Below are 27,556 nucleotides of genomic sequence, written 5' to 3' on the forward strand. Positions count from 1 at the left end.
TTTTAAGCCATAAAATTATAATCCCCATACAACAATAGGCTTTCGAGTCTATTGTTAAAGCAGGGGTTGCAATATAAGTTTAAAATTAAACGGGAATTTAGTTGAAAATTTTGTTAACCTTTTTCTATTTTCACTTCCAAACTGTTAACAATGGTTTGTTGACATAACCTACACTTAAAATTATTGTTAAAGGACTTTAAAAATGTCTACCGAAACATTAAAAAACGGACTTAAATTGTACTGGAGGCCAGTACAATTTCAGTCCATTCTTCCGGCAGGGATAACCTACAAATTTCAGAGACCATCGAACGTTCTTAACAGAATATTTCTGGAAATTTAATCTTTTTCTATTCCTCGCTTCTTACCGGGACGCCTTATTTTGGCATAAATTCTAAAAGTTTGAATAACCATTTGTTAGAATTTTAAAAGATCAAATATTTATTTGTTCGAATAGCTAAAAGTTCAAATATTTATTTGTTAGAATAGCTCAAAGTTAGAAAGTCTATTTGTTCGAATTTCCAAAAGTTCGAATCCCTGCTGGAAGTAAATAGATAGAAACCTTTTCTCTTTTAATCCCTTTCTATTGCTAATATAGAAAGAGATATTAATATTGTATAACTTTTAATCTCTTACCTATACTTCTTTATGCCTTTCTATTCCTACCTTTATCAACTTGTTCGCTAGCTATTTCTTTTAATCACCTTTTTTGAATAACTTTTAATAGCCATTTTAAACCCTTCTATCTCTTTTTATATACAATCTTATTACAACTTTTTGTTATCCCTTTCAATCACCTTTTCTCTATTACTTTTTAAATCCTGTCTATTTCCTTGTATCCCTTTCAATGTTTAAATTCCTTTTCAATTTAAGTTTATTTAACACCTTACTTGCATCAATTGGGGAGTCTTCCGTTTACACCTTGAAAAAAGACAAATTTCGAGCTTAAAGGCGGTGTCAAAGTCGATGCGATTTTTCCATTGAAGCTCAATGCAAAAATCCAATCGACTTTGACACCGCCTTAAAGAAAGACTTTGTTTTTACAGAGTATGTTCATATTCTTGAATTTTATTAAAATAAACATATGTCACATTTAATTTCTTATAACAAACAACAATTATTAAAACTATCAGTGGAAATTTCTCTCTTTAAGATAAAGAATTAAATGCTAATGCACATATATATTAGGTGAAATTAAGATTATAAAATGTTTATAAACTTGTTTATAATCGAATTAAAATATTAACATACTAATAAAACTAAACTTTCTGTCTAAGATTCACCAATTATAAATATAATTTATGGACTTATATATTATTAATAAAACACGAGTCAAAAGTAAACCGGCGACGCAACGCGCTATTCAGACTTTTCACGTTTGCAAATTGCGACCCTTGTGACGTCACAATCAACTTTTTCAGCCTCGCCAGACTTACAGTCAGCTGTTAGCGTACCTTATTAGAAGTTAATTTCATCTAACTTTTTATTAATACCATTGGATCTGAAATTAAGTCCGGTGTATTACAAATAAATTACAAACTGAGTTTTATTTAAGTAAGAGTACAACTAACTTTAATTTTCAGTTAGTTTTTATGATTAAATAAAGTTGATAGCTTAAGATAAGTCAAAAATTAAAACTAGCCACCATTAAATTATTTAAGACTTTGTTTTTACTGTGTATACCTATTAATAACCTATTCTCAATACCTTTTAATAACCTGTCTATAAACTTCTATCTCTTTTTATGACAGAAGTTCTCGATACTCTTCTTTCTCCACATTTATAACCTTTTCTTAATAACTATTGATATCCTATTTATACCCTTCCATCGCTTTTTATGAAGGATCTTATTAACACTTATTTATTACCATTATTCCCATTATTGAGATAGAAGAAGATAGAAATGCGAGACTGCAAAACTATAAAATTTTTCTATTTATTTATCCCATATTCTATCTCCTTACTTCATTTAGAAGCGATAGGTAGGGATAGTTAAGATTATGGGAATTTTAGGAGATATAATAAGTTTATCTCTTCTAATCTACTATAGTATATCCCTTTCTATATACATACTCATAAACTTATACGCGCATGCGTCGATCTTCCCAGCTGTTATGTGTCATGGCGTCGGGTCAGTAGATTCGTAGATCAGAAAGCGTGTGTTATTCACTGTGCGATTTTACGGTTTTGTCTGAATTTAACTTCCATATTTTTGTATAGAAAAGTTCTATCTTCTTTAATTCACCACTTTGCATCCCCAATTTTTTATCTCTTTCTATATATTTTTTTCTATATATTTCTATATCTGAAACTGTATATGTATAAAGAGATTAGAAGGGATAAAAAGAGATTTAAATATAAGGTTATAGAAAGAGATAAACAATTTGTATCTCTTTTAAGTATCCATTTTGCATCTTTTCAAACTATTATACCTTCTAATCTTTTTTTATCCACTTTTTTTAATCTCTTTGTATCTCTTTACTTCCAGCAGGGATGATTATTTGTTAGAATTTCTAAAAGTTAGAATGTCCAAAAGTTCAATTAAATGTTTATTTGTTAGAATGTCCAAAAGTTCAATTAAATGTTTATTTGTTAGAATGTCCAAAAGTTCGAATGTTTATTTGTTATAATTTCCAAAAGTTAGAATGTTTATTTGTTAGAATTACTAAATGTTCGAATGTTTATTTGTTAGAATTATTAAAAGTTATAATGTTTATTTGTTAGAATTTCCAAATGTTAGAAAAATGTTCGTTTGTTAGAATTAGGGGCCATCCACATATTACGTCACACTATTTTTGGCCATTTTTGACCCCTCCCCCTTCCCCATGTCACATTCTATTACATACATTAGCGCCATTTTCTCTGCAGGGTGTCACGAATTGTTTGACCCCCCCTCTTAAAGTGTGACGTAATATGTGGATGGCCCCTTACTAAAATTTTCATTTTTAAAAATTTGGCATCTGGCAGCTCTTTTAGAAGAATTTTTCCACATTCTGAAATGAAATTCCGGCCGACGACCTTAAATTTATCTTCTGTGGTCTCTTATTTTTCTAAGTGATAAGATTAAGAAATAAAAGAGCAATAAATAAGGAAAGTAATTACATAAAAAGAACATTATATAATTCAATTTTTTTAAATACTGGAGAGAAAAGTTAAAGGAAGATTTTCTTCAATTACAGATAACAATGAATCTACAAAAAAAATGAGAATTTGTGTAATAGGCGGAGGAGCGGCTGGATTGTGCGCTCTTCGCAATTTCGCGGCAAATTTAAATAATTTTGAATTAGTGGCTTTCGAAAAAACTGAAAAAGTTGGAGGTACATGGGTTTATAATGAAAAAACAGGGTTAGATTCAAATGGTTTGCCAATACACTCCAGTATGTACAGAGATCTCAGGTATTTATATATTATATAAAAATTTTTTAATCGAATAGTGCAAATTAAAATTTAAAATCTTGAACCTACACAGCACCGAAAGTTTCCCAAAAGCTGAAATTAACTTGATTCGAATCTTTGGAATTTTTAGTCACTAAGCTCATGAGACTTGAAATCATGCAATTATTAGTCAACTTTCGTGTGAAACATTGAAAAACAGTGGGCATTTAAAGAATTATACTTCAAGTTTCATGCGAGCTTCACAACTAAAGATTCCGAAGGTTCCAACCTAGTCAATTTTAACTTTTATAGCAAACTTTCGGTGCTGTAAGAAATTATTTTAATTAATAATAACTTAACTTAAGTTGACTGAATTTAAAGTTCAGTCAACTTTTGGGGCCTAATAAAATTTTGAATTTTGAAAATCTGATGTCAGATTCGTAATGAGTGACATTAAAAACCCCCGTGTAACATGTTTTAAGCAAATCTGATATTATCTGAAAACGCCGGTTTTGAAAGATTGTCAAGCATGCTTAAAAGATGAAATTTATATATTATTTATATATTATAATATTACTTTCTCATAGAGGAAGTATTGTAATACCAAAATTTTTTGAGTTCGATTTTTTGACATATCTTTATGTTATTTGACCTCAGGAGTTCAAAAATGACATTTTTAAAAAATGTCATTCCGTATGTGTGTGTGTGTGTGTGTGTGTAAACATCACCTGCGGACATAAAGTGAGAGTACTTTCTGATATATTAATAAAGTTTAACTAAAATTTTTTTTGATTTTTAATTTTGCAAAAAAACTTTTTTTGCCTATAACTTTAAAAAAATGTTAAGACACCTATAAATGATTTTTCATAATTTTGTAGAGTTTTTTAGACGCATCTTTTGAGCCCTAATTGAACATTTTTCGTTCATATTAACCGGAGTTATTAAACTTTTAAAAATAAAAAATTTTGGAAAATAAGACTTTTTTTAAAAATTTTGTTGATAAACGTAGAAGTAACTTTAAAATTATTGTTATCAACTTGTAGAGCATTAAAAAACGCTTCGATTGACCTATTTTTGAACCTAATTCGATAATAAATTTCGAAATTAATGGTATTTTAAAAACCAAAAATTGTGAAAAATGACATTTTCTCAACTTTTTTGTTTGGAAATTTTTGTTTAACTATTAAATTATTGTAACTATCTAGTAGGGTATTTAAAAATACATTGATTGACCCAAAATTAAATCACTTTTACCATATTTATAAAAAGTTATTCATATATTTATATTATTTTTATCTCTATGAGGAAGTAAAGTGTTCATGAAATGAGCACTAAAGTTATAAAAAAAATATACAACTTGGCAGCGGTTTTTATATATATATTTGAAAAGTATTCGGGCAATGCCCTTTCGTACAGAGTACTAATTACAAGAAATAGCATACAAAATTAAACGGCTGCCTTATTATTATTAATGTCAAGAATTTCACGTATTTGATAAAAAAAAGTTTACTTCTCAATTCTCTCACATTTTGATAGTAAATTGAAACAGTTGTGAGTCAGCTATTGAGGTACCATGTGCAGAGTGAGAGGGGATAACACCTGATAGACTGTCAGAACCATGTGATATGTCCACACCAGCATTCCCAGTAATAAGGGGTGCCCAATAAACAAAAACTAATTGAAATAAATTAAAAAGAATTCACAAAGAGTTTCAGTGAATCCCGCTTTGTCACAAATACGAATTGGAGCTATGTTGCAATTTTCCTGAATTCGTCAAACTGTATTGAACTTCCAAACCTTCTATTCTTACTAATTCAATGGACAAGTTTTAGGGCCTTTAATTTTTTTTAATTCGTCAGCACGAATTCAATGCATGCCTTGGTCCATTCTTACGAATGCGAATTCGTTTGCACAACTTCAGGCAAATTGAATCGAATTCAATCGAATATACAAAGAGCTTGAATGAATCCCGCTTTCTACCAAAAATCTTAATTCATTTCAATCCGTTTGAATTAGTTTTTTTTTACTGGGTGAATTAAAGTGGATTGGTACTTTTATGCCCTTAAATTCCAAACCAATTCCGTTTTTGTCCGCAATCTTAATGAATTCCTTTTCTATTGTTAAATTGATAATTTCTATCCAATTCAATTCTCTGTAACCACGTGACCAGAGTCTGAATTCACTTTAATGCCTTTTAATTAACATTGAATTCTTTAAAGGGCATTAAAGGGGTTTCAAATTCTGGTCACGTGATGGTTACAGAGAATTGAATTGGATAGAAATTATCAATTTAACAATAGAAAAGGAATTCATTAAGATTGCGGACAAAAACGGAATTGGTTTGGAATTTAAGAGCATAAAAGTGCCAATCCACTTTAATTCACCCCTTATTACTGGGTTGCCATCAACATGACTTATTAATTATGTGTGTTGGATTTCTCCTTCTTACGTCGAGTGTGCGTGACAATTACTGGTGAGCCGTGACGAAAAACGATGCGCGCGTTCACCTCTCCAGCTTGTTGACGCATTTAAAAAATCCCTCTCAAATTTGTCATTTCCTCCAACTGAGCCTTCGTCATATCCCAGGAAAGACGGAGGTTTTATATAATATATAAATATAAATTTTCCATAGAACCAATTTGCCATGTGAGATAATGAATTTTCCTGACTACCGAAAAATGAAAGGGGACAAGTTCAGTACTGCAACGCATCAACAAATTTTATCTTATTTGCAAAACTATGCTCAACATTTTCAACTTTATCAATATATTCAGGTAAGACAAAAACGATCTATTTTTTAATTTTAAACACTTTGAGAAAAGCTATACTTCTGTCCCGAAGCCAAATAAATATTTACGGATTTTACACGAAATAAAGGTGTTCAAATAAGTTCCTCTTGCTTTTTATATAGGGTCAGAATTCCTAAAATTTTCATGAAAAATAAAAATGGTTTTTTCTAAAAACACAAGCACCGAAAGTACACCATTTCTTACTTGGGAAGGGGCAGAAAAGTATGTCTTTCCCGGTGAGCGTGAGGGAAATTTTCTTTTCCCCCGGTGACGTCACTGACAGGGAGAGAGAAAAAAGATTTAAAACCAGTATCTGTCCTTCAAATGAGCATTATAGTGCAAGAGAGACACCTACTGGTGCTAATATTATTTTCTCTCTCTATCATGCAGACGCACAGTGAGTCAAAAACCTTATTTTTTGGACAAAAATCTGTCACCACGTCAATTTTAAATGAAAATAGATGAAACTTTGGTACACTAAAGGTCTAAGCAGAATGAATACAGATACAGGAACAGGGCATGCAAAAGAAAATGACAGAAGCTGTCTGTGTCCTTTTCTTTCTCAGTATCTGTCGAACTCGGCTCGACCAACGGCGTCTTCTTCTTCACGTGTAGAGTTCGTATGTTGAAGATGTCCTCTGTTGAATTTTCTCTCGATGTCGTGTTAATAAAAGCCACTGTATCATCGTTAAAACTTGTTCCACTTGAAGTTGAAACGCCTCCTGTCACTCTCGTTGACTTCGTTGGGCAGGTGGTGGTGGTTCGTTGGTGCCTGGTGGTCTGTTTTCGAACACTTAAAACAAGCTCCTCGATCTTTCTCAGGGTTTATACATTCCGACGATAAATGTCCAAATTCGTGACACCTGTAACATCTCACTCTGGTACTTGGTGTAGACTTTGTCTCATCCAATTTGTTATCACTTCTGACGTATTTCGAATTTGAAGCGAATGCACCTTGTCTGGGACCACTAGGTTTTTTCGTATTTCTTCTTGCCTCGTTCCTGGTTATGCGCTGCATCCCATTCAGCAAATCAACTAACGTACGATAGTTCCCAGCCCGTGCGTGACATTTTAACAAGAAATCAGGTATTCCTTCTATCATGTATTCTATTAAAATCTCTTCTGACAAGTCTAAACGATTCAGGAGTTTCACCTTGTCCTAAAAGTAGGAGGAGAATTTCTCTCCCACCTTCCACATTCGCACTTCCATCTATTTGGTACGGGTCAACGGATCCCAGTAAACGAAAACTAATTGAAATGAATTAAAAAGAATTCACAAAGAGCTTTCGTGAATCCCGCTTTGTGACAAATACGAATTGGAGCCATGATGCAATTTTCCTAAATTCGTGAAACTGTATTGAACTTCCGAACCTTCTATCCGTACCAATTCACTGGACAAGTTTTGAGCCTTTAATTTTTTTCAATTCGTTAGCACGAAATCAATGCATTCCTTGGCCATTTCTTTCGAATGCGAATTCGTTTGGACAAATTGGTACATATTGAATTAAATTCAATTAAATATATAAAGAGCTTGAGTGAATCCCGCTTTGTGACAAATACGAATTGGAGCCTACCAAAAATGTTAATTCGTTTCAATTCATTTGAATTAGTTTTTTTTTTACTGGGATCTTCCCTGCTTCTAAATATTTTGATTAATTCTTCTTTCAGCTGCGGCCATGTTTTGGCAACTATTCCCGGAGTTTTATTATACCATTCGAGTGCTCGTTTTCTCAAACGTCGCGAAGCTTGAAGCTTTATTATCCCATCTGTCACATTATATGCTGCCTGGACCTCATAGACTCTGCGGATACACTTCTCGACGTCGTCATCTTCTTCTTCATCATAACAAGGAATCAAATCTCCTATCTCACTATGTTTTGGTGTATTATGTGTATCACCTCGACCATTTTGGGCTTCTCTTTCGGGTGTGATTGTCTCCCGCTTGCGAATTAGTTTCATCGTTATTGTCTCCGTGATCCGACATTTCCACTTCGAATGAGTTCAACAAACTTTCCTCACTTTGTTTCACTTTAGTTGGCGTTTCGCTGCACAGACTACAATTGACTTCGTCTGCCAGCTTGACACACCAAATTATAAACAATGAAGCAACTTCACTCGTAACACGATTGCCAACTCTCACGGTTTGGCTTCACTAGTTCGATTGGTAACACTACACGGAGAAAAATTTTCTGTTAATGATTACAACAGGGTGTCCAACCAGTGTTGGGAAGTGACGCGTCAAGTTCAACGCACAATCGGTTCGCGAACGAGACGCATGAGATAGACAAGGACACGAATATATGTATGTCCTTTTCTAACTCATGCTTTGCGTTCGCGAACGACTTTCGCGAATCTATTGTGCTTAGGCCTTTACTCGAGGTTTTTGACGTAAATTACATGAGTATTTACATATGTAAAATACGTATTTTACCCCCCCCCCACCATGAAAAATGCATTGTGTTTGAAATTTTTTAGGTAATTTACGTGACGTATATTACGTACCCATCACTATGCGGGTTATGGTCAGGTTTTTGTCACCCAAAATTAATCCGTAAAAATCCGAACTCTGTACGGTTTGTGAAGAACTAGTGAATCCAGGAGTTGGTCCGATGAAGTCCGAAATTAATATCAGTTAATTTTAACTAGTGAATCCGGAATTAGTCCGAAGCAATAAAAAATTAGTCCGGACAATTTAGTGAATGTTAATAAAAAAATAATTATACAAGTTACACATATTAATTATTATTAGGGGAGAGTCTCCAGTTGTGAAACAGTCAATTTTTTTTAACATGCAATATTAAAAAGCCGATTGGTTTATATAAAAACATTTCTTTTTATATGAGCCAACTTTTTTGTGTACGCCGAAGCGGATATATAAACTGTTTTTGTTAAATACCAACACTGTGTGTGATAAATAATCGACTAAAAAGCGTTTTTTCAAAAAATGCAAAGTACATTTTTTCCTAGTTAATTAATTGGAAAAGGTAAATGTAATGCATTTTCTTTTAGTGTTTTCCTTGTATTTTGTGATGCAATATTGCATTGTTCCAATCTACGGTTGAAAATAATTTAATTTTCGTTTTTCAAAATAGCGCCAATTTCTGGGTGTGAGACACAGCATATCACCAGTTGTGAGACGGTGTCAACACCCATCTGGGCAGCATAAAAAATACGATTTTGCAGGCATACTACTTAAATGTTGTTTTGATTTTTTTTTCTAGTATTTTTGGGCATGTCAAGTGGAAAAAAGCCAATTGATTCAGAAGAAATCAATTTTAATGCTCTTGTTGAAGCTATTAAATTGTGTTTATTTGATAGTCATATTTTGGCGAATAAATATTATTTAGTATATAATAATATATATTATTAATATATTTAATTATTTCTACTGAACATAACGATTTATGTCAAACTTATTAAATTTTAGCAATTTTTAATGAGTGTCTCACAACTGGAGACATTTTTTTTTTTGAAAAAAGCGATGTGCTCGGAAAATGTATCGTAAAATTTTTTGAGTTCATCGAAACACTACACTTTTTTTAATAAAAGTTGCGTATTTCTGTTTCCTTTCGAACGGTGTATTTTATTTACAATTTCGTTTACCCGTTTACAATTTACGGGTCAAAAATAAAACCCGTCTCACAACTGGAGCCTCTCCCCTACTTTATGGTACATTCAACATATTTTTCGATTTACCTATCGTAATTTGATTTACATTAACTTAAAATTTCTAACGCTTGGGGATTCGAACCTACACCTATCTAACATTATATCGCACCGAAATCGAATACACTAACCACTATACCACGCTTGCATGGGAGTTCAAATTCATAATAGAATTTATAGAGTGTCACGAAAAGAAATGACAAGAAACTAACACATAATCAGTGTCAATTTTAATATTGAAACAAGATAATTAATAATACTAGTAAATTTGTAAAAACAAATTATGACTGCATATTTTATTTACCATAAGTAAATACCCTGAATAAAAAGTAGGACCGATTTCGGACTAATCTGGAATTTGTCCGCAACAGTACGGTTTATTGTGGAGTTTTTTCACCATGAATTAAGTTTGAAATTAATACCGTTGTTTATCACTATTGAATCCATAATTGGCCCGGTTTAGTCTGTAGTTAGTCAGATCATATGCAAGTTGCATAATGCAACTATTAAATGTAGAAGTAATCCGGTTGGTTTAACCAGTGAATCCGCAGCTAATCCGAAACAGTCTGCTTATGGACAGGTTTTTGTTCTAAAATCATTCCGGATTAAGTCTTTGAATTGGATTGAATATGGATTGTATATATTTACAAATTCTTATAATAATAAGACTTATTTTCGGACAGGGGTGTTTTGATCGGGTATTATTCGGATTGACGCTGACTATTACCGGATTCTTTGCATACAGGTTTTGGATTGTTTCATACTTGTTTCGGATTAAATCTTTTAACTGGACTAAATTCGGAATATTGCGGACTGATTTCGTATGCTTTACATATTGATTTCGGATTATTTCGTATTTATTTTAGATGAGTTTTTTGACGGACATAATTTCGGATTGTTGCGTAATAATTACGGATTTAATTCAGACATTTAAGATTATTCCAGACTGATTTAGGATTCACAATTTCACTCAGATTGATGTTAGATTAAAGCGGATAATTTTCGTACAATTATCGGACTAATCCACACTAATATACCCGGATTTAATCCGGATTAATCCGAAATTTTTACCAGGGATATAATATGATTCGGGTGACCGTCTATTACTGGATTCTTAGCATACATATTTCGGATTGTTTCGTATTTGTTTCGGAATATGATTTTACCACACTAATTCCGAATTGAAGCGGACTAATGTCGGATACTTTGTGTACAGATTTCGGATTATTTCGTATTTGTTTCGGATTATGCCTTTTAATTGGATTAAATCCGAATTGTTGCAGAAAATTTTCGGATTCTTAGCATACAGATTTCGGATTGTTTCGTACTTCTTTCGGAATAGGATTTTGCTACATTTAATTTCAAATTGTTGCGGACTAATACCGGATTTCTAGCTTATAGAGTTCGGATTGCTCCGGACATTTTGCGGATTAAGTTTTTTTTAACTAAATTAAACTCGGATTGTTGCGGACTGATTCCGTATTCTTTACATATTGATATCGGATAATTCCGTACTTATTTTAGAAGAATTCTTCATCGGTCATAAATTTGGATTGTTGCGGACTGAATTCGTAGATATTCAGGATTACTCCGGAGTGTTTTCGGATTCAGGTTTTCGTTCGGATTGATATGAGACTAGCGCGGATCATTTTCGGACCTTTTTCGTACAATTTTCGGACTAATCCCTACTAATCTGTCCGTATTTAATCCGGAATTAGTCCGAAATTTTTACCAGGGATAGCTTCGCTTTATCTATTCTGTAAAGCAAATGTACTCATTAAAAAATTATTTGAAATAAATACGAACTAAATTCATTTCTGATTACAAATGACTGTAGTAAAGTAAAAAAAGAAAATTTTCAACTAAAATAAAACTTTTTTTTAATTAGTGACTTTTAATCATATACTGCACAATATTGATTTCATTCTTCCAAGACTCCCAACTTCAAGATTAATTATATTATTAAACTAAACAATTTGATTAAACCCTAAGTACATAAATCTAACTTAAATATTAAAACGCATATAACATAATAACGATCGCTATTTACACATATTTATACATGACTGAAACCTTCTTATATACTAACTGCTATGAAAATTCACCGCTTTCGAGAATAGTACATTATGGAACAAGAGAGGTAAGTCCGAGTTTATGTACCGAGCTTCGCTCGTGCTACGACTCATTTTTCAATATTGTGCTCGGTACATAAACTCGGACTTACCTCTCTTGTTCCATACTTTGCTTTATACAACAAAAGGCGTATTATGGTTACTCTATGCTACCTGTACCGGTGCATGCTAAGTTCTCCCATATAACCCAGCTGGTCAATAAAGTAACCATTATTGCCCTAGGGAGATAAAGGGTACTTTATTGACCTGGGAGCGGTCAATAATATACCCTTTATCTCCCTAGGGCTATAATGGTTACATTATTGACTGCTGGGTTATAAGGGGGAACTTAGTACGCGCCTGTACAGGTAGAGAAAGTGACCATAATACGCCTGAGTTGTATAAAGACTATTATACATTCTAAATGTAAAGGGGCTTGTATACCTCCTCCGTTCTGAGTATATTCAGAAACGTCCAGCGTTTTGATTGGCTATGCTCATAGAGAATTTCCAAAAAATTTAATGTTTTGGAAATTCTCTATAGCCAATCAAAACGCTGGACGTTTCTGATATACTTAGAACGGAGGAGGTATACAAGCCCCTTAAAAAATCACTTTGTTCTCAATAATTGATATAATTATTGTTCACTTGTAGTCCTTAATATTGTAAGGTCTTTTTTTATAACATTTCTATTGTGAAAAAAATTATTTTACAATATGACCATTGGTAAGTAAATTAGTTACTTATGTTAACTAGGTTACGTAAGTTATGTAAATGCAGCCAGTAAAGCAAATAAGGTTACTTACGTAAGTTATCTAATTTACGTAAGTACAGTAATTTATGTAAATACAATAACTTGCAGTAGTAATTAGTAAATTAGAGACGCATGCATATCCCCTAATCGCCAAGTCGTCGAATGATCATATAGTCGAATGCCAAGTAATCGAATGGACAAAAAGTCGAATGCTAAAAACATCGAATGGACAAAACGTCGAATGCTAAAAATATCGAATTGTCAATACGTCGAATGTTCAAAACGTCGAATGTTTAAAACGTCGAATGCTAAAAACGTCACTTCTGTAATAGTTTCTCATTCGAACCACACTGAGAGCTAAACATTAATTTGGAAGGTAATTACAGTATTCTTTGTGACATATTACAGATTCATTCTGCAGTTTAAGCAGATCTATTTTGAAAAATAGTAGAACTGCCCTGTAGCTGTAAAAATGTTGTAACCGCTATACAGATAAAATTTTTTCCGTCTGTGAAAAGGACGCTTGGAAGACTTCTTAAAGACGTCTTTTAGTTGCCTTTTGATGGCTCCGAGATATTACCTCTTATACACCTGACCAGGCGTCCTCCCTCCCTGCTGCACATGTTTTTGTGATAATATTAATATTTTCGAAGATGATAAGTTCTTTTTTTCTAATATCTCTCCAGAAATGATTTTTATTCAAAACAAGTATGTAATCCCCGCTTTCTCGGCGCGTTTTTGAGACGCAAAGTATGCCTTTACTTCAAGCAGCAGTTTTACGGTCCTAGGACGAGAAAGTAGTCTTAAAAAAAAAAAAAAACTACTTGAAGCAAAGCCATGCTTTACCTCTCAAAACGCACCGAGTAACCGCGGATTACATTCTCGTTTTGTATAAAATGTCGTGTGTACCTCGGACGCACGCATTTCTCGTCCTCGCTTGTTTACAGTACTCGGCTTCGCCTCGTACTGCAAAATCAAGCTCGGGAGAAACTTGCGCTTTGCGTCCTCGTTGCACAATGTACTATTAATACCCTTGCTTCTATTAAATCGAAGGCGATGCGATGGGTCCTGATTGTATATCTGTTAAGATGATCAAGTTGGCTCTTCCAGTCATTTTTCCCATTTTAATACACGTGTACAATATCCTTCAAACAGGAATTTTTCCAGATATATGGAAAATGAATGATGTTCGTCTAATACCTAAAGTTCAAAATCCAAAGACACATACTGACTATAGACCTTTTTCCTTGGTGTGTACTATGACTAAGCCTTTGGAAAAAATAGTACGTAAACAGTTAACAGATTTTCTAACTTTTAATGATTTATTAGAGCCTTTGCAATCAGGTTTCCGCTCTAAACATAGCACCTGTACTGCTTCATTGAAATTTTTAACTGATATTAAACTTGCTATGGACTAAAAACATGTCACCGTTGTAGTGTTTTTCGATTTTTCAAAGGCATTTTTCCTTCTGTGAATCATAATTTGCTAATTAATAAATTGCATTCTGTTTACAATCTACCAAAAAGTGAACATATTTCGAATTACAGGATTAAAGCCGGTTTATTAAATGTTGCAACCAGAAGACAGTATTTCATGGGAAATTTACTATACTCTATTATTAATAATAAAATTCCTGGGATCTTTATGATTTCCTCGAATTTAAGAACGCCAAAGAATCAATTAGCAGTAAACTCCGAGAAAGAAAATCTATATTAAAAATACCTTTCCATCGCCCCTTGTAAGATGCAAAAAACTTTTATAATTAGAAGTGTGTGACTTTGGAATAAGTTACCAGTTAACATTAGAGATGCTTTGAGTCAATTTATATTTAAAAAATTGTTTTTCGATTTCTTATTTAAATGTAACAACAATTTGTTTAATATAACATATTGGTAAACTTTTGATATTTTTTATGATATACTTTTTAAAAAATTTATTATCATTGTTAAATGTTTTACAATAACCAATTTTACAAATATATTAAATAGGGGAGACTGGGGCTAAACCGAACAAGTCAAATATTTCCGAAACCATGAAGAATTTCAAATAATGTTAATAACCTCTGAACGCGCTATTTCGTGAAGCATATATTGCATGAGGTTTTAGGGACATGTCATTTTTCTTGTAATAATAGTTGCTGTTAATATATAAAAATGTCGTTTTTCGCAGTAAAAGTAAAAAAAACTTTCTCATTTTTTTGGGTTTTTTCGTTATAATTAAAGTGCACATATCATATGGCAATTTTTTTATTAGCTGAAGGTGTACTGAGTTTAGTAGAAAAAAAGTTTAATGGAAGACGTTAAGAAGAAAAAATTTATTGCAGGTTAATTATTAGATGACGGTGTGGGGCTAAATCGGACATCGTGACAAAAAACTATCAAATTTGCGAATACTATAATTTATTTCATATTAATGACCTATTTTATATTATATTCTTTGCATAGAACCACTTTATCAATAAATAAATAAAGAATATATTTTAAAACACGAATTAGCAAGCGAGCTGCTAAAAACAAACAAGTCTGAAAACTATAATTCATTTTATATACAAATAAATAAACAAAGAATTGATTTGACTTTTCTACAAAAAAAAACGAAAATTGGTGTCTCTCTCTTTAATTAATTTGCCGTGTCCGATTTAGCCCAATGGGGTGTCCGGTTTAGTCCCACCAATTTTCAGATTTTCGTTTTTGAGGTAGTCACCTTCAAAGCAATATATCTCCCAAGCTATTGTAGTTTTTTAAAAACGAACAAGTGAGATTTGTAGGTGAAGGAACAAGCTTCAAAACGGTATATTACTCTTTAGCAAAAAATATTTTTTTCTATGAGTTTTCTGGTCAAAGACCAAATCCGTCCGGTTTAGCCCCGGTCTCCCCTACCATTTAAAATATACTATAATTTATACTTATTGTTATCTACTGAAATAAAATTATTTAAATATATATGTATTTGTTCCTCGAAGGGCTTTAAGCCCTAGGAACTTGATTTTGTTAAATAAATAAATAAATTACCATCATTGTCCCCAAATGTCCGTGGACAAAAAGGGACGTACGTAATAAAATAATAAATAAATAAATAAATACGTAAAAATACGTATTTTAGTCGTCCCTGTGCCCACTGGGACTACAATGTCAAATAAGAGCTTTTCTTTGAAACAATGGTAATTTTTCTAAATATAATATTGTGTTCTTCTAATTTAATTAATTTTGGCAATGATTACATTTCAGTTCAATACACTGGTAGAACATGTAAAACCAGAATTTAAGGATGATGATTCGAAAACTGTTTGGAAAGTACAAATTAAAAATTTAAAAACAAATCAAATTTTTCATGAAGAATTCGACGGAATTATCGTTTGTACTGGGTAAATATTTTAAGAGACTCAAGCAGAACATAATTTTACTTTTATAAAAAATTGAGGATATGGAAGAAATAAAAATCCAGTTTTGTAATTCTTCATGAAAATTCAACATGTTGTCCAGAAATTAACTACAGTTCTTCTCGAAAAGCTTAAAACACTATATCAACCTACGGTTCAGCAGTATTCACTGTTTTTGCCATAGCCTCAATTCTTAAATAAATTTTGCAATAAATTCTGAATTTTAATTATTGTGTGGCATTGGTACTTTGACTCCAAAAAGAAATTTTGCATCAAATTAAAATGAATAAATAATACAAAGCTTTTTGTAAAATGAAGCATTTGGGGAATTGTGGGACACGTTTTTGGGGAAGTATTTGTTGGTTGTTTTTGGCGATTTAATTGCACAATTGTATCAATGAAGGTACATATTATTAAAATCACTCATAGCTATAGTAATTGAACAAAAACAATTCTATTCATTGCTATTCTTGCGATAGAGCTGTTCACTTAAAATATGTAATTAATGGAGCCTATTTTACATGTCCAAATTGTGATTCCGATTAATTTCATTTTCTTACTTTTTCTTTTCTAATTTTAAACTAATAACTAAACATTTATAACATTTTTAATATTTCTAACCATTTAATAAATATATTTCATCGCTTTTTTTGGGAAAAATTCTCCAACATTTTTAAAAATCATAAAAGTGCACTCTTTGGTAAAACTGAAATTTGTTTTTGGTAAGTGAAGTAAAAGCAGTAAGTTTGTAGAAAATGCTTTATAAATTCCATGTGTGCAAAAACATTTCTTCTACACTTTTTAATTATTTTCATAGGATAGTGTATAATAAGTTTTGTCAGAACATTTAGGCGACCATCAGCTTAATAATAATCATTTCTACGTCTAAGTAACGATCAGATTTATATTAACTAATTGCTAAATTTTACAGACAATATTATCAACCAAATGTGCCTAAAATACCTGGAATAGAAACATTCCCTGGCACAATTTTACATAGTCATTCTTATAGAAGACCTGAGGATTTTACCAGTAAATTAATAGTGGTTCTTGGTGCATCATCATCTGGTATCGATATTGGTATAGAATTATGTGCACATGCTGATCACGTTTATTTAAGTCATCATGGGGAAAGGTAACATTTATTGATTTTTGATAGTATTCGATACGAGATAATAGATAATTAATAAAAAAACAATAAATATTTCTCTAATATTTCTTCAATAATTTTAGGCTAGTTAGTATACTACCGCCGCAATTAACTCAGGTCATGGAAATCAGTAGAATAGAAAAAAATAAAATCCATTTTGCAGACGGAAATTCAGTGCAAGTTGATGCAATTATCTACTGTACAGGATATTTAATAACGTTTCCATTTTTGGACCCAAGTTGTGGAATAACTGTTGATAATAACTATGTTTATCCAATATACAAACACATGATCAATATTAATTATCCAACAATGTGTATTTTGGGTATAAATAATAAGGTTGTACCATTCCCAATGTTTCACATGAAGGTAACAATATATAATATAGTCAGGGCTCGAACAGTGAAATTATTTAAAAATACGGACTTTACGGACCAACTAACAAAAATATAATCAGGCCGAGTCAAATAATAATAAAAGATAGGGGAATGTAGTCGAGGTTGGCCCACCTTTTGACTTTTGTTTATAACTTTTTTTTAAAAATGAATTTGGACAATTGAAGTATATTGTTGGAAAGTCCTGTTTAATAGGAACATTTTTTCTGTACAAAGTAAATTGATTGGTTTTAAAATGAAAAAGTTAAAAAGATTAAAAAAAAAAAAATTTGCAGACCAGGTTGGTCCTTACAGTCAAGGTCGGTCTATGTTTAAAATTCAAAGGGCATTAATCGTTAAAAAATAAAATAACATGTTTGGAGTTACGGAAAATTGATTCTTTATTGTTTACAGCTTGTAACTTAATGAAATAATAAAATAATAAAAATAAACAATATAAAAAAATAAATATAAATAAAAAAAAAAATTTGCACTGAAATATTAATAAAATTAAATAAAAATATTAATAAGATTATCAATTATATTATGAGTTATTCAGAATTGCAGTTTTTGCAAATGAAGTAGCTCGTCCTCATCTATGCACATTTTAAACACAAAGTGGCCGACCTTGACAGAAAGTAACATTACCGAATTGTTGTAACAATAAAGAAATACGTTTCGGGATTCGATTTTCCACTTTGTTTTTCTTTCAACCATAAGTCCCACAAAATTTCTGCATGTAGCCTTGACGATTCAATTTTTTTTAATCTTTTATTAATGGTTTTTCATATGATGCACAAAACTTTTTTTGAGCTTTTTTTTTGTACCGACGTCACAGAAAACACAATTTTCGATTCTCAGAAAATGTAATTGAACAAAAAGTTAGGTTCCACTAAGACAAGCTTCGACAAGCATGCGCGTAGGTGGCGCTAGTTAACTTGTCTAAAAAATCGCCAATGGCCTACCTAGACAGTGGTCCAACCTCGACTATACTCCCCTATATTACATTTCATAATAATAAAAGATGACCGAGTAATAAAATCATTTACATGTCAATTATTATTTACAAGAATTTTTAACTAAAATTCTTCTTTAAATCGATTATTTTTAATAATTTTCGAAAAAGTTCTTTGACAATATTTTCAAATCCATTTGTTTACAATATTCAATTTTACGAAATTTCAATTATTTGTAAATCAAAATTTTTAAAATCCACTTATTAAGTACAAAATTAATTATTACTGTTCATATTTCCTAAAATTTTAATAAATTCTTCGAAACATTTCAATTAATTTTATAAATAGTAAAATTCTTTGCAAGAATTCAATTATTTTCACTACAATTTTAATAAAATTCTTCTTCATAAAATTCAATTGCTTTCAAAATTTTCAATTAAAATTATTAAAGAAACTCTATTAGTTTAAAAAAAATTCAAAGAAATTCTTCAAAAGAATTTAATTTTTTTTAAATTTTAACCCATGAATTCCCATGGGCACAGGAACGCAGATATCAAAAAAACAACAATTGGAATCCTGGCATGGGGTCTAATAATAATTTTTGACGTTAAAAATGTTGTTTAAACAATTTGTTATAAACAAATTAAGAAAAATTAATTTTCATAGAAAACTAATAGCGCCATTCGATTCTACGCAAAAAACTACTACGAGAACATATGTTACAACATTTTTTAAAAAAGACCTATTGTTATAAAAATGTTATAAACAATTAGTCTGCATATATAATCGTTCCAGCCCATGGGCACAGAAACGCAGATATCAAAAAAACAACAATTGGGATCCTGGCATGGGGTCTAATAACAATTTTTGATGTTAAAAATTTTTTTAAACAATTTGTTATAAACAAATTAAGAAAAATTTATTTTTATAAAAAACTGATAGCGCCATTCGATTCTACGCGAAAAACTACTACAAGAACATACGTTGCAAAATTTAAAAAAAAAGACCTATTGTTGGTGGATTCCACGTCAGTTCAACACACTTTTTTTCAATACTTGTTGGGATTTGGCTGTAATTTTGTAAATTTATTACTTTTGTAGTGATAAACAACTCCACCAAAAATTTTTTCAAAATTTTGAAAATTACCAAAAATATGGCATTTTCAAAATTTTTGTCTTTTTTTTAAAGTGCTATAACTTTGGTTCTAATCAACCGATTTTGGATTTTAAAAAAAGGATTTCTTTGGTTTTAAGTATATTTTAAGTTAAAATTAATATAAAAAAATTCAAACAAATTTTTTTTTTAATTTTGAAAAATTAAAAATCCGTTTTTGAAAAAACATCATCTTTGATTTTTTCAAAATTTTTCTAAATGTTAGGGCAAATGTGCTTTACATGTCCTGTAAATTTCATCTTGGGATCTCAAAGGGATTCGGAGTAAAAAAATAAAACGTAACCACAAATTACGATCATGTAAAGTGTGTATTCGTCGTGTCAACAGGAGCGATAAGGGAATGTGTGTGTATGAGGGTGGAGTCCCATGGCAGCGTTTTGCGTTGCGTTTTGTAACTAAGCCATAAGTGCAAATATAGCAAACATATATCTCCATCTCTCTCACACTCATTGCCTAGTTACAAAACGCAACGCAAAACGCTGCCATGGGACTTCAGCCTGAGAATTGAATAGTAAATTTGAGTGTCAAAATCAGTGTGGTCAAGACCTCAGAACAAGCACCTCGGTGCGTAGCAGGTTGGCGAATTGCACTGTTATAACAATCAATTATATATTTCACAACGCCCGATAGGGGTAAGGAAATATTGAAATTAAAACTAAATATAAATTATTGTCAGAGTGTTTATTAATATTATGTAAATTTGTAGCGGTTGGTGCTCGAATATATATTGCATTTGTGAATAATTGGTTGCAAAGCAACAAAACTATAATACTCAGTCATTTTTGGTAATCCAAGTATCATTGGGAGGACGATTTCTGCGGATCTCTCCTACAGCATCGACTACAAAGAAGTGGACTTTTCATGATCATTACACGCCGACGAGGAGATCATCTCCACGAAATTTGTATGACGAAAAGAGGCGCCGAATGAGAATAAGGTTGTCTTCGATTACACAGCCACACAAAAAAAAAGTTCTGATCTGGGGGTCTCACTATGTAGACTTTATGGTTTTTGGGTCGCTGAATCCGAATCCGAGGTCCATTTAACCTCATCAGATCAGGATTTTGACATAACCTCAAAAAACCAATATGGCGGACACATTTTTGAAAAGTTTATCGGATTCGCTTGAAATTCGTTACTCGGGAGTTTTTGGGGTCGCTGATTACGAATTTAAAGTCTAATTTCAAAAATTCAAAATGGCGGATCCACTATGGCGGACACGTTTTTGAAAAATTCATCGGATTCGCTTGAAATTCGTTACTCTGGGGTTTTTGGGGTCGCCGATTACGAATCTGATGTCGGTTTTTCAAAATTCAAAATGGCGGATCCAATATGGCTGACACAGACATATTGGATCCGCCATTTTAAATTTTGAAAAAATAATGTCAGATTCGTAATCAGCGACCCTAAAAACCCCCGAGTAATAAGTTACAATTGATTTAAAACATGTTTTCATATTTTGACCAGGATTTACTGATTCTGTCCCACTGTGTGACCATAAAGAATATTCTGATTCACTCTAAAAATTATTAGACACTCAAAGAAACTTTCTATTACATTTATTTACGAATTTCTTAAATTGTAAAATTATTCGCAAACATCAATATTTAAATTTTTAAATAAGTATTTAATTATTATTTTTCCATAGGAATTAAAATTCTTCAAAACATTCAAATTTAAACATTTTTAAAATTCAACAACTTATAAAAATTTTAATTTCCATAAAATTTTTCAAAAAAAAAATTATATTATTTACAAAAATTATAATAAAATTCCTTGCAAGAATTCAATTATTTTCATAAACAATAAAATTTTTCACATGGTTTCAAATATTTTTAATAGAATTTTAAATAAATTTCTCGAAAAATAAAATTATCTTCACCAATTTTTATGTAAGAATTTAATTACATTTCACGAATATAATGAAATTCTTCGTTGAAATTCAAAAATTTTCAAAATTTACATTTTTAATACAAGTTTTCAAAAGAATATAATTATTTCAATAAAAAGTAATAAAATTCGTTGCATAAATTCAATTATTTTTACAAGTAATAAAATTTTCCACATGAATTCAATTATTTAAAAAAAAATTAATAAAATTCGTTGTAAGAATTCCATTATTTTCATAAATTATAAAATTTTTCTGAGGATTTCAATTATTTATAATACAATTTAAAGTAATATATAATAATATATAATAATATATAATACTAAAATTCAAGGTTTTTAAAAAAAATTCACGTCCAATTCACGGTTTTTTCAAGGTTTGACAAAATTCACGTCCATTTCAAGGTTTTCAAGGTTTCAAAGTCCGGTGGCCACCCTGTCAAGGTCAAATTGACAGGAAACAACTTTTTTTCATCACCAGCTTATAGCCCGTGAAAACCTCTTTAAAAATCACTATTCATACTTTAAATTTCATTAATTTTACTTATCAATATATAAAATGGAAAAAAAGATATTTTCAAAAAAATCAAAATTTTGAAACTCCATAACTCAAAAAATATTTTATAAAATTAAAAAAAAATTAATATTTACACTTCTACTAATAATAGTAACATTTGAGCAAAGTTTAGAGAAAATTCATTTTTTTGCCTGGGCAGTTAAGCAATTTTGCCCCATGTGTTCGTAATTTGTAGTTACGTTTTATTTTTTTACTCCGAATCCCTTTGAGATCCCAAGATGAAATTTACAGGACATGTAAAGCACATTTGCCCTAACATTTAGTAAAATTTTGAAAAAAATCGAAGATGATGTTTTTTCAAAAACGGATTTTTAATTTTTCAAAATTTCAAAAAAAATATTTGTTTGAATTTTTTTTTATATTAATTTTAACTTAAAATATACTTAAAACCAAAGAAATCCTTTTTTTAAATCCAAAATCGGTTAATTAGAACAAAAGTTATAGCACTTTTAAAAAAAAGACAAAAATTTTGAAAATGACATATTTTTGCACTCAGAGAAAAAGTTTATTTCACTTAACCAAACTGTTTAATTAACCTATTTTATTTGTCACGATAAAACAATTTTGTTGATTTAAATAGAAATTTGGTTCATTTTAATAAATACGTAAAATTTTGTTTGGTTATTGGAAAGAAATTTTTTATTTGAAGTTGTTTGTTTCATTTAACCAAATTTGTGTTTTGAATAGAGAATATTGTTTAGTTAAATACAGTTTGTTCGACACAACACACAAATTTGTTTGATTCAACCAAATCAATTTATTTGACTCAAACAAAAATATTTGCTTGTCTCAAAAAGTACATGTGTGAATTTAAAAATGGCGATCTTACTTGTCTACAATCTGCGTTCGCGCCAAATTTATTAGTTAAATCGGTAAATCAAAGAAACAAAATTATAAGTGACGGTTAAATAAATATTAAATACATTGTGTTCATTTTAGACTTACTGCATATTTAATTTTGTACCAGTGAGAAGAATATTTACAAAAAGGTTTTGTGAAGTTTTCAGTTGGTTGTTTCGAAAAAACTTTTTCCTGAGTGCACGTATAAAAATCATAATATAATATGTTTAATGCAATATTTTAAATGTGTTTTTATAATTAAGTAATTTTGTTTATGTGAAGAAATATATAATATTTTACTTGATTGTTATTTATTTGCCTCTAATAATGTTTGAGTTTCCTAATTTAATATTTTCTAGTATACATATTATTGGTTAATTTATAATTTATTATATGTATAATTTTAAAATATCAATAATTACATAATAAATTATAAATTAACCAATAATATGTACTAGAAAATATTAAATTGGGAAATTCAAATATTATTAGAAGAAGATAAATAAAAAAATTAAGTAAACAAAAATATTTATTTAAATGAACCAAATACGTTTACTAAAACTATTTATTTAAATCAAACAAATCTTTTCTCTTAAAATAAACAAATTTTTTAGTTATATTAAATAAATATTTTTGGTTAAGTGTAATAACCATTTGGTTAATACAAATAAACGTATTGGAACAAATTATTTGGTTGAATCAAACAAACGTTTGGTTGACTGTATAGCAATGCATTTATTTGGTTCATTCAACCAAAATTTGGTTGTTTCGAACAAATTTTTTTCTGAGTGTGGTAATTTTCAAAATTTTGAAAAAATATTTGGTGGAGTTGTTTATCACTATAAAAGTAATAAATTTACAAAATTACAGCCAAATCCCAACAAGTCATGAAAATAAGTGTGTTGAACTGACGTGGAATCCACCTGTTATAAAAATGTTATAAACAATTAGCCTGCATATATATACTCGTTCCAGTCCATGGGCACAGAAACGCAGATATCGAAAAAACAATAGGTCTTTTTTAAAAAATGTTGTAACATATGTTCTCGTAGTAGTTTTTTGCGTAGAATCGAATAGCGCTATCAGTTTTTTATGAAAATCAATTTTTCTTAATTTGTTTAAACAAAATTTTTTAAACAAAATTTTTAACGTCAAAAATTATTATTAGACCCCATTCCAGGATCCCAATTGTTGTTTTTGTGATATCTGCGTTTCTGTGTCCATGGACTGGAACGAGTATACAGTAAGAAAAGCTATCCGTCAGTCATAGAAAAGTATGGGAATCGCATAAGTCTGTCTCACTCCCACTCATGGGATATGACTGACGTGCTAGGTTTTCGTACTGTATATGCAGGCTAATTGTTTATAACATTTTTATAACAATAGGTCTTTTTTAGGGTTCCGTACACCTGCGGTGTATCGGCGGAACCCTATTGGTGAGACTCTGTTGTCCGTAGCCAAATCGTGTCCCGTCCCCCCCCCTAGCGGCTAAACTATTTGACCTAAAGAGCTCAAATTTGGTACAGATATGTATTTTCACACGTAGATTACAGGAAAAATATAGCGAATGTGACTGGACGTGATGGGCATAGCGTTGTCAAGGAAATAACAAGATTTTTGGCCAAAAATGCATAAAAAGTGACCATTCCCCCCCCTTAACTTCTAAACTATTCGACATGGAGAGCTGAAATTTTGCATGCTGGTGTATTTTTACTCGAATATTACAGGAAAAATATACAGAACTTGATATGTAATGATGGCCATAGCGTTGTCAAGGAAAAACTAAAAAATTTTAAAAAAAAATTTTTTTTCCTAACTTTTACATTATTTGACCTAATGAGCTGAAAATTGGTATCCTAGTGTATTATTACAGTCTGACGACATTGATCGGTAATTGGTAGAATTAAAATAAACAATTATAAAAATATATTAAAATCATTTGATAAAAAAAAATAACTAAAAAAAATTAAAGTATTGTATATATCTAATATTGTAAACAATAATAAGCAGAGGAACTATAATAAATTTTGAAAATTTTGTTCCTCTGCTTATTATTGTTTACAATATTAGATATATACAATACTTTAATTTTTTTTAGTTATTTTTTTTTATCAAATGATTTTAATATATTTTTATAATTGTTTATTTCAATTCTACCAATTACCGATCAATGTTGCAAGTATTGTTTTAATATTTGTGTGCGGAACCCGCCATTGCAGTGCGAGTACAACTCGCACTTGTCCAATTTTTTTTTAAATTTTGCAACATATGTTCTCGTAGTAGTTTTTCGCGTAGAATCGAATGGCGTTATTAGTTTTATATGATAATCAATTTTTCTTTATTTGTTTATAACAAATTGTTTAAAAAAATTTTTTAAACAAAATTTTTAACGTCATAAATTATGTATTATTATTAGACCCTATGCCAGGATCCCAATTGTTTGTTTTTTGATATCTACGTTTCGGTGCCCATATTATTTATGAAAATAATTAAATGATTGCGATGAAATTTATAAAAAAAATTTGTAATTAATGAAAGTTCTGTGAAATTTTTATTATTTTTTGAAAATAATTAAAAGTTTGTGTAGAATTTTATTAAATTTTTTTTTAAATAATGGAATTCTTTTGGGAAATTTTATTAAAATAATAGATATACAAATCATTGAATTTGAACATAATTGAATTTCTGCGAAGAATTTTATTACTTTTAAAAATAATTGAATTTCTGCAATCATTTGTAATCTCTTTAAAATTATCCAAATTATATCGTACAATTTACAAACTTTTTGTTCTTTATCAATAAAATTACGGACTTTACAGACCTTTTTTTAAAAAACGGACTTTTACGGACTTGAAGCAAAGTTGCGGACTTTTACGGGATTTACGGATCTAGTTCGAGACCTGTATAGTTAAATTTAACAATGAAAACTGAATTCAACTAAGAAAAATTGCACTAATAAATTAGCTTTAACACATTTTAAGAATTAAAAAACATAATTTAATTTTAGGCCCAGTATTTTTTAGCTTATTTCAAGGGAGAGTTAATTCTACCAGCAAAAAACGAAATGATGGAGGATTCAAAATTGAAAACGGAGAAAAAAAGACATGCTCATGCTCTTGCTGAACAACAATGGTCGTTTAATAATAGTTTAGCAAAGGCTGGTGGATTTAATCCTCTACCGCCATTCTATGAAACAGGTTATAAAGCTTGGTGGAGTCTAAGAAAATCTAATTTGTGGCACTATAAGGATTACAAATTAATTATTGCAGATGATAACAAAAGTGTGGATATAAGTCTAGAATAATGATAAACGTTACTTGATAACATTATAATGTAACTTAACTCTTTGTCTGCAGACGAGATTTCTTCTTTTCAGATCAAAAGTGTGTTAAAAAATTTGTTAATGAATTTTTATGAAACTTGGTATTCAAAGGTTGTTGGGAACTCTAATTGTCGCAATGACAGTCGATGGATAAATAAAAGTTAGAATAAGATAGACCAGAATGAAAATGGTATAAAATATAATTGTAAATATCCTATAAATAAAAACAAATTTTATTCTATTTTACTACTCTTCTTTTATTCAAAAATATCTCAGTTTGAAAAATACATGTCACTTATTTGTCATTTATTTTTTTTAGTGCTACGCAATAACGATCGTTTTTATCAGATAAAATACATCGTTCAATAAATGCACATTATATGTATATCCAAATTATTTAGCGGAGGAGTAGTCTTATACTCTTAATCTAGAAAATCTCAATATAAAGGACGTACAAAACGCTGATTAAAAATATAATGGCTTATAGCGAACAATTAATATTTGAATAAGAAAATTCTATAATAGAATCGAGGAAGAGGCTCAAATACTGGCGTTTACAATAATGCAAAGTCTTTGGTTCTATTATAATTTAAATACGTCATGTCTTAATTATGTCATTTTTAATGACAAACGTAATGTGTTTTTATTCTTTCCTACGCACATTCATATTGTACAATTGACAATAATAATGTAAAACTGCGCAAATGATTTTAAGTTAATGTTTACGTAATGGACTGCCTGATTATTAAATGACAAGTCTTGTTGTTTGTTTTGTTTGAAATATAATAGATATAATTAAAGTACAAACAATATTTCGATAATCACAATCCAAATTATCGGAATGCAAGAAGGCAAAGTTTAAAAAATTTTTCTGAAATTTAATATTCATTCATTATTTCAAATTAAAATTCCACTAATTTCATATCAAGATAAAAAATATATTTAAAAACCAACATTTATGACTTATATCTTAAACTTAAAATTATAAATTTTCTATAATAATGAAAAAAAATTACTTATTTTACTGAGATCAGTTTAATTTCTAATGACTGAAGAAAATCTAAAATAGCAATTGTGAATATTATTATGAAATTGCATTTAAGAACCAAGAGAAGCATTAATATCGCACAGTTGACAGTCAGCTATACACGTGGACACGTATGACGTAATTACGTGATATGATTAATCAATTGACAAAATATATAA

The 27,556-nt window shown here is 30.2% G+C and overlaps 1 protein-coding gene across 7 annotated transcripts; it reads left to right on the forward strand.

The window, feature by feature from the left end:
- Nucleotides 1-2,053: 2,053 nt before the first annotated feature.
- Nucleotides 2,054-26,591, forward strand: LOC122502345 (flavin-containing monooxygenase FMO GS-OX-like 2). 7 transcript variants are annotated; one of them, XM_043612352.1, is made up of 8 exons: nucleotides 2,098-2,168; nucleotides 2,965-3,087; nucleotides 3,177-3,393; nucleotides 6,005-6,146; nucleotides 15,920-16,056; nucleotides 17,003-17,206; nucleotides 17,305-17,590; nucleotides 26,036-26,591. In XM_043612352.1, exons 3-8 carry the CDS (start codon nucleotides 3,200-3,202, stop codon nucleotides 26,330-26,332), a joined length of 1,260 nt encoding a protein of 419 aa, XP_043468287.1. In that variant the 5' UTR covers nucleotides 2,098-2,168; nucleotides 2,965-3,087; nucleotides 3,177-3,199; the 3' UTR covers nucleotides 26,333-26,591. The 7 variants fall into 7 exon arrangements, with proteins under 7 accessions (XP_043468291.1, XP_043468287.1, XP_043468284.1 ...); XM_043612349.1 differs by having other exon boundaries at nucleotides 2,101-2,211; XM_043612351.1 differs by having other exon boundaries at nucleotides 2,106-2,181.
- The last annotated feature ends 965 nt before the right edge of the window (nucleotides 26,592-27,556 follow it).

The sequence above is a fragment of the Leptopilina heterotoma genome, unplaced genomic scaffold (genome assembly GCF_015476425.1).
Source record: "Leptopilina heterotoma isolate Lh14 unplaced genomic scaffold, ASM1547642v1 Lhet_228, whole genome shotgun sequence".
Lineage (NCBI taxonomy): Eukaryota > Metazoa > Arthropoda > Insecta > Hymenoptera > Figitidae > Leptopilina > Leptopilina heterotoma.

Excerpts from the sequence above, each read along its gene's own strand:
- LOC122502345 (XM_043612356.1), top strand. The coding sequence starts at position 3,200 with ATGAGAATTTGTGTAATAGGCGGAGGAGCGGCTGGATTGTGCGCTCTT. Across the intron at positions 3,394-6,004 it reads AGTATGTACAGAGATCTCAG|AACCAATTTGCCATGTGAGA; the intron begins GTATTTATATAT and ends AATTTTCCATAG. Across the intron at positions 16,057-17,002 it reads GGAATTATCGTTTGTACTGG|ACAATATTATCAACCAAATG; the intron begins GTAAATATTTTA and ends TAAATTTTACAG.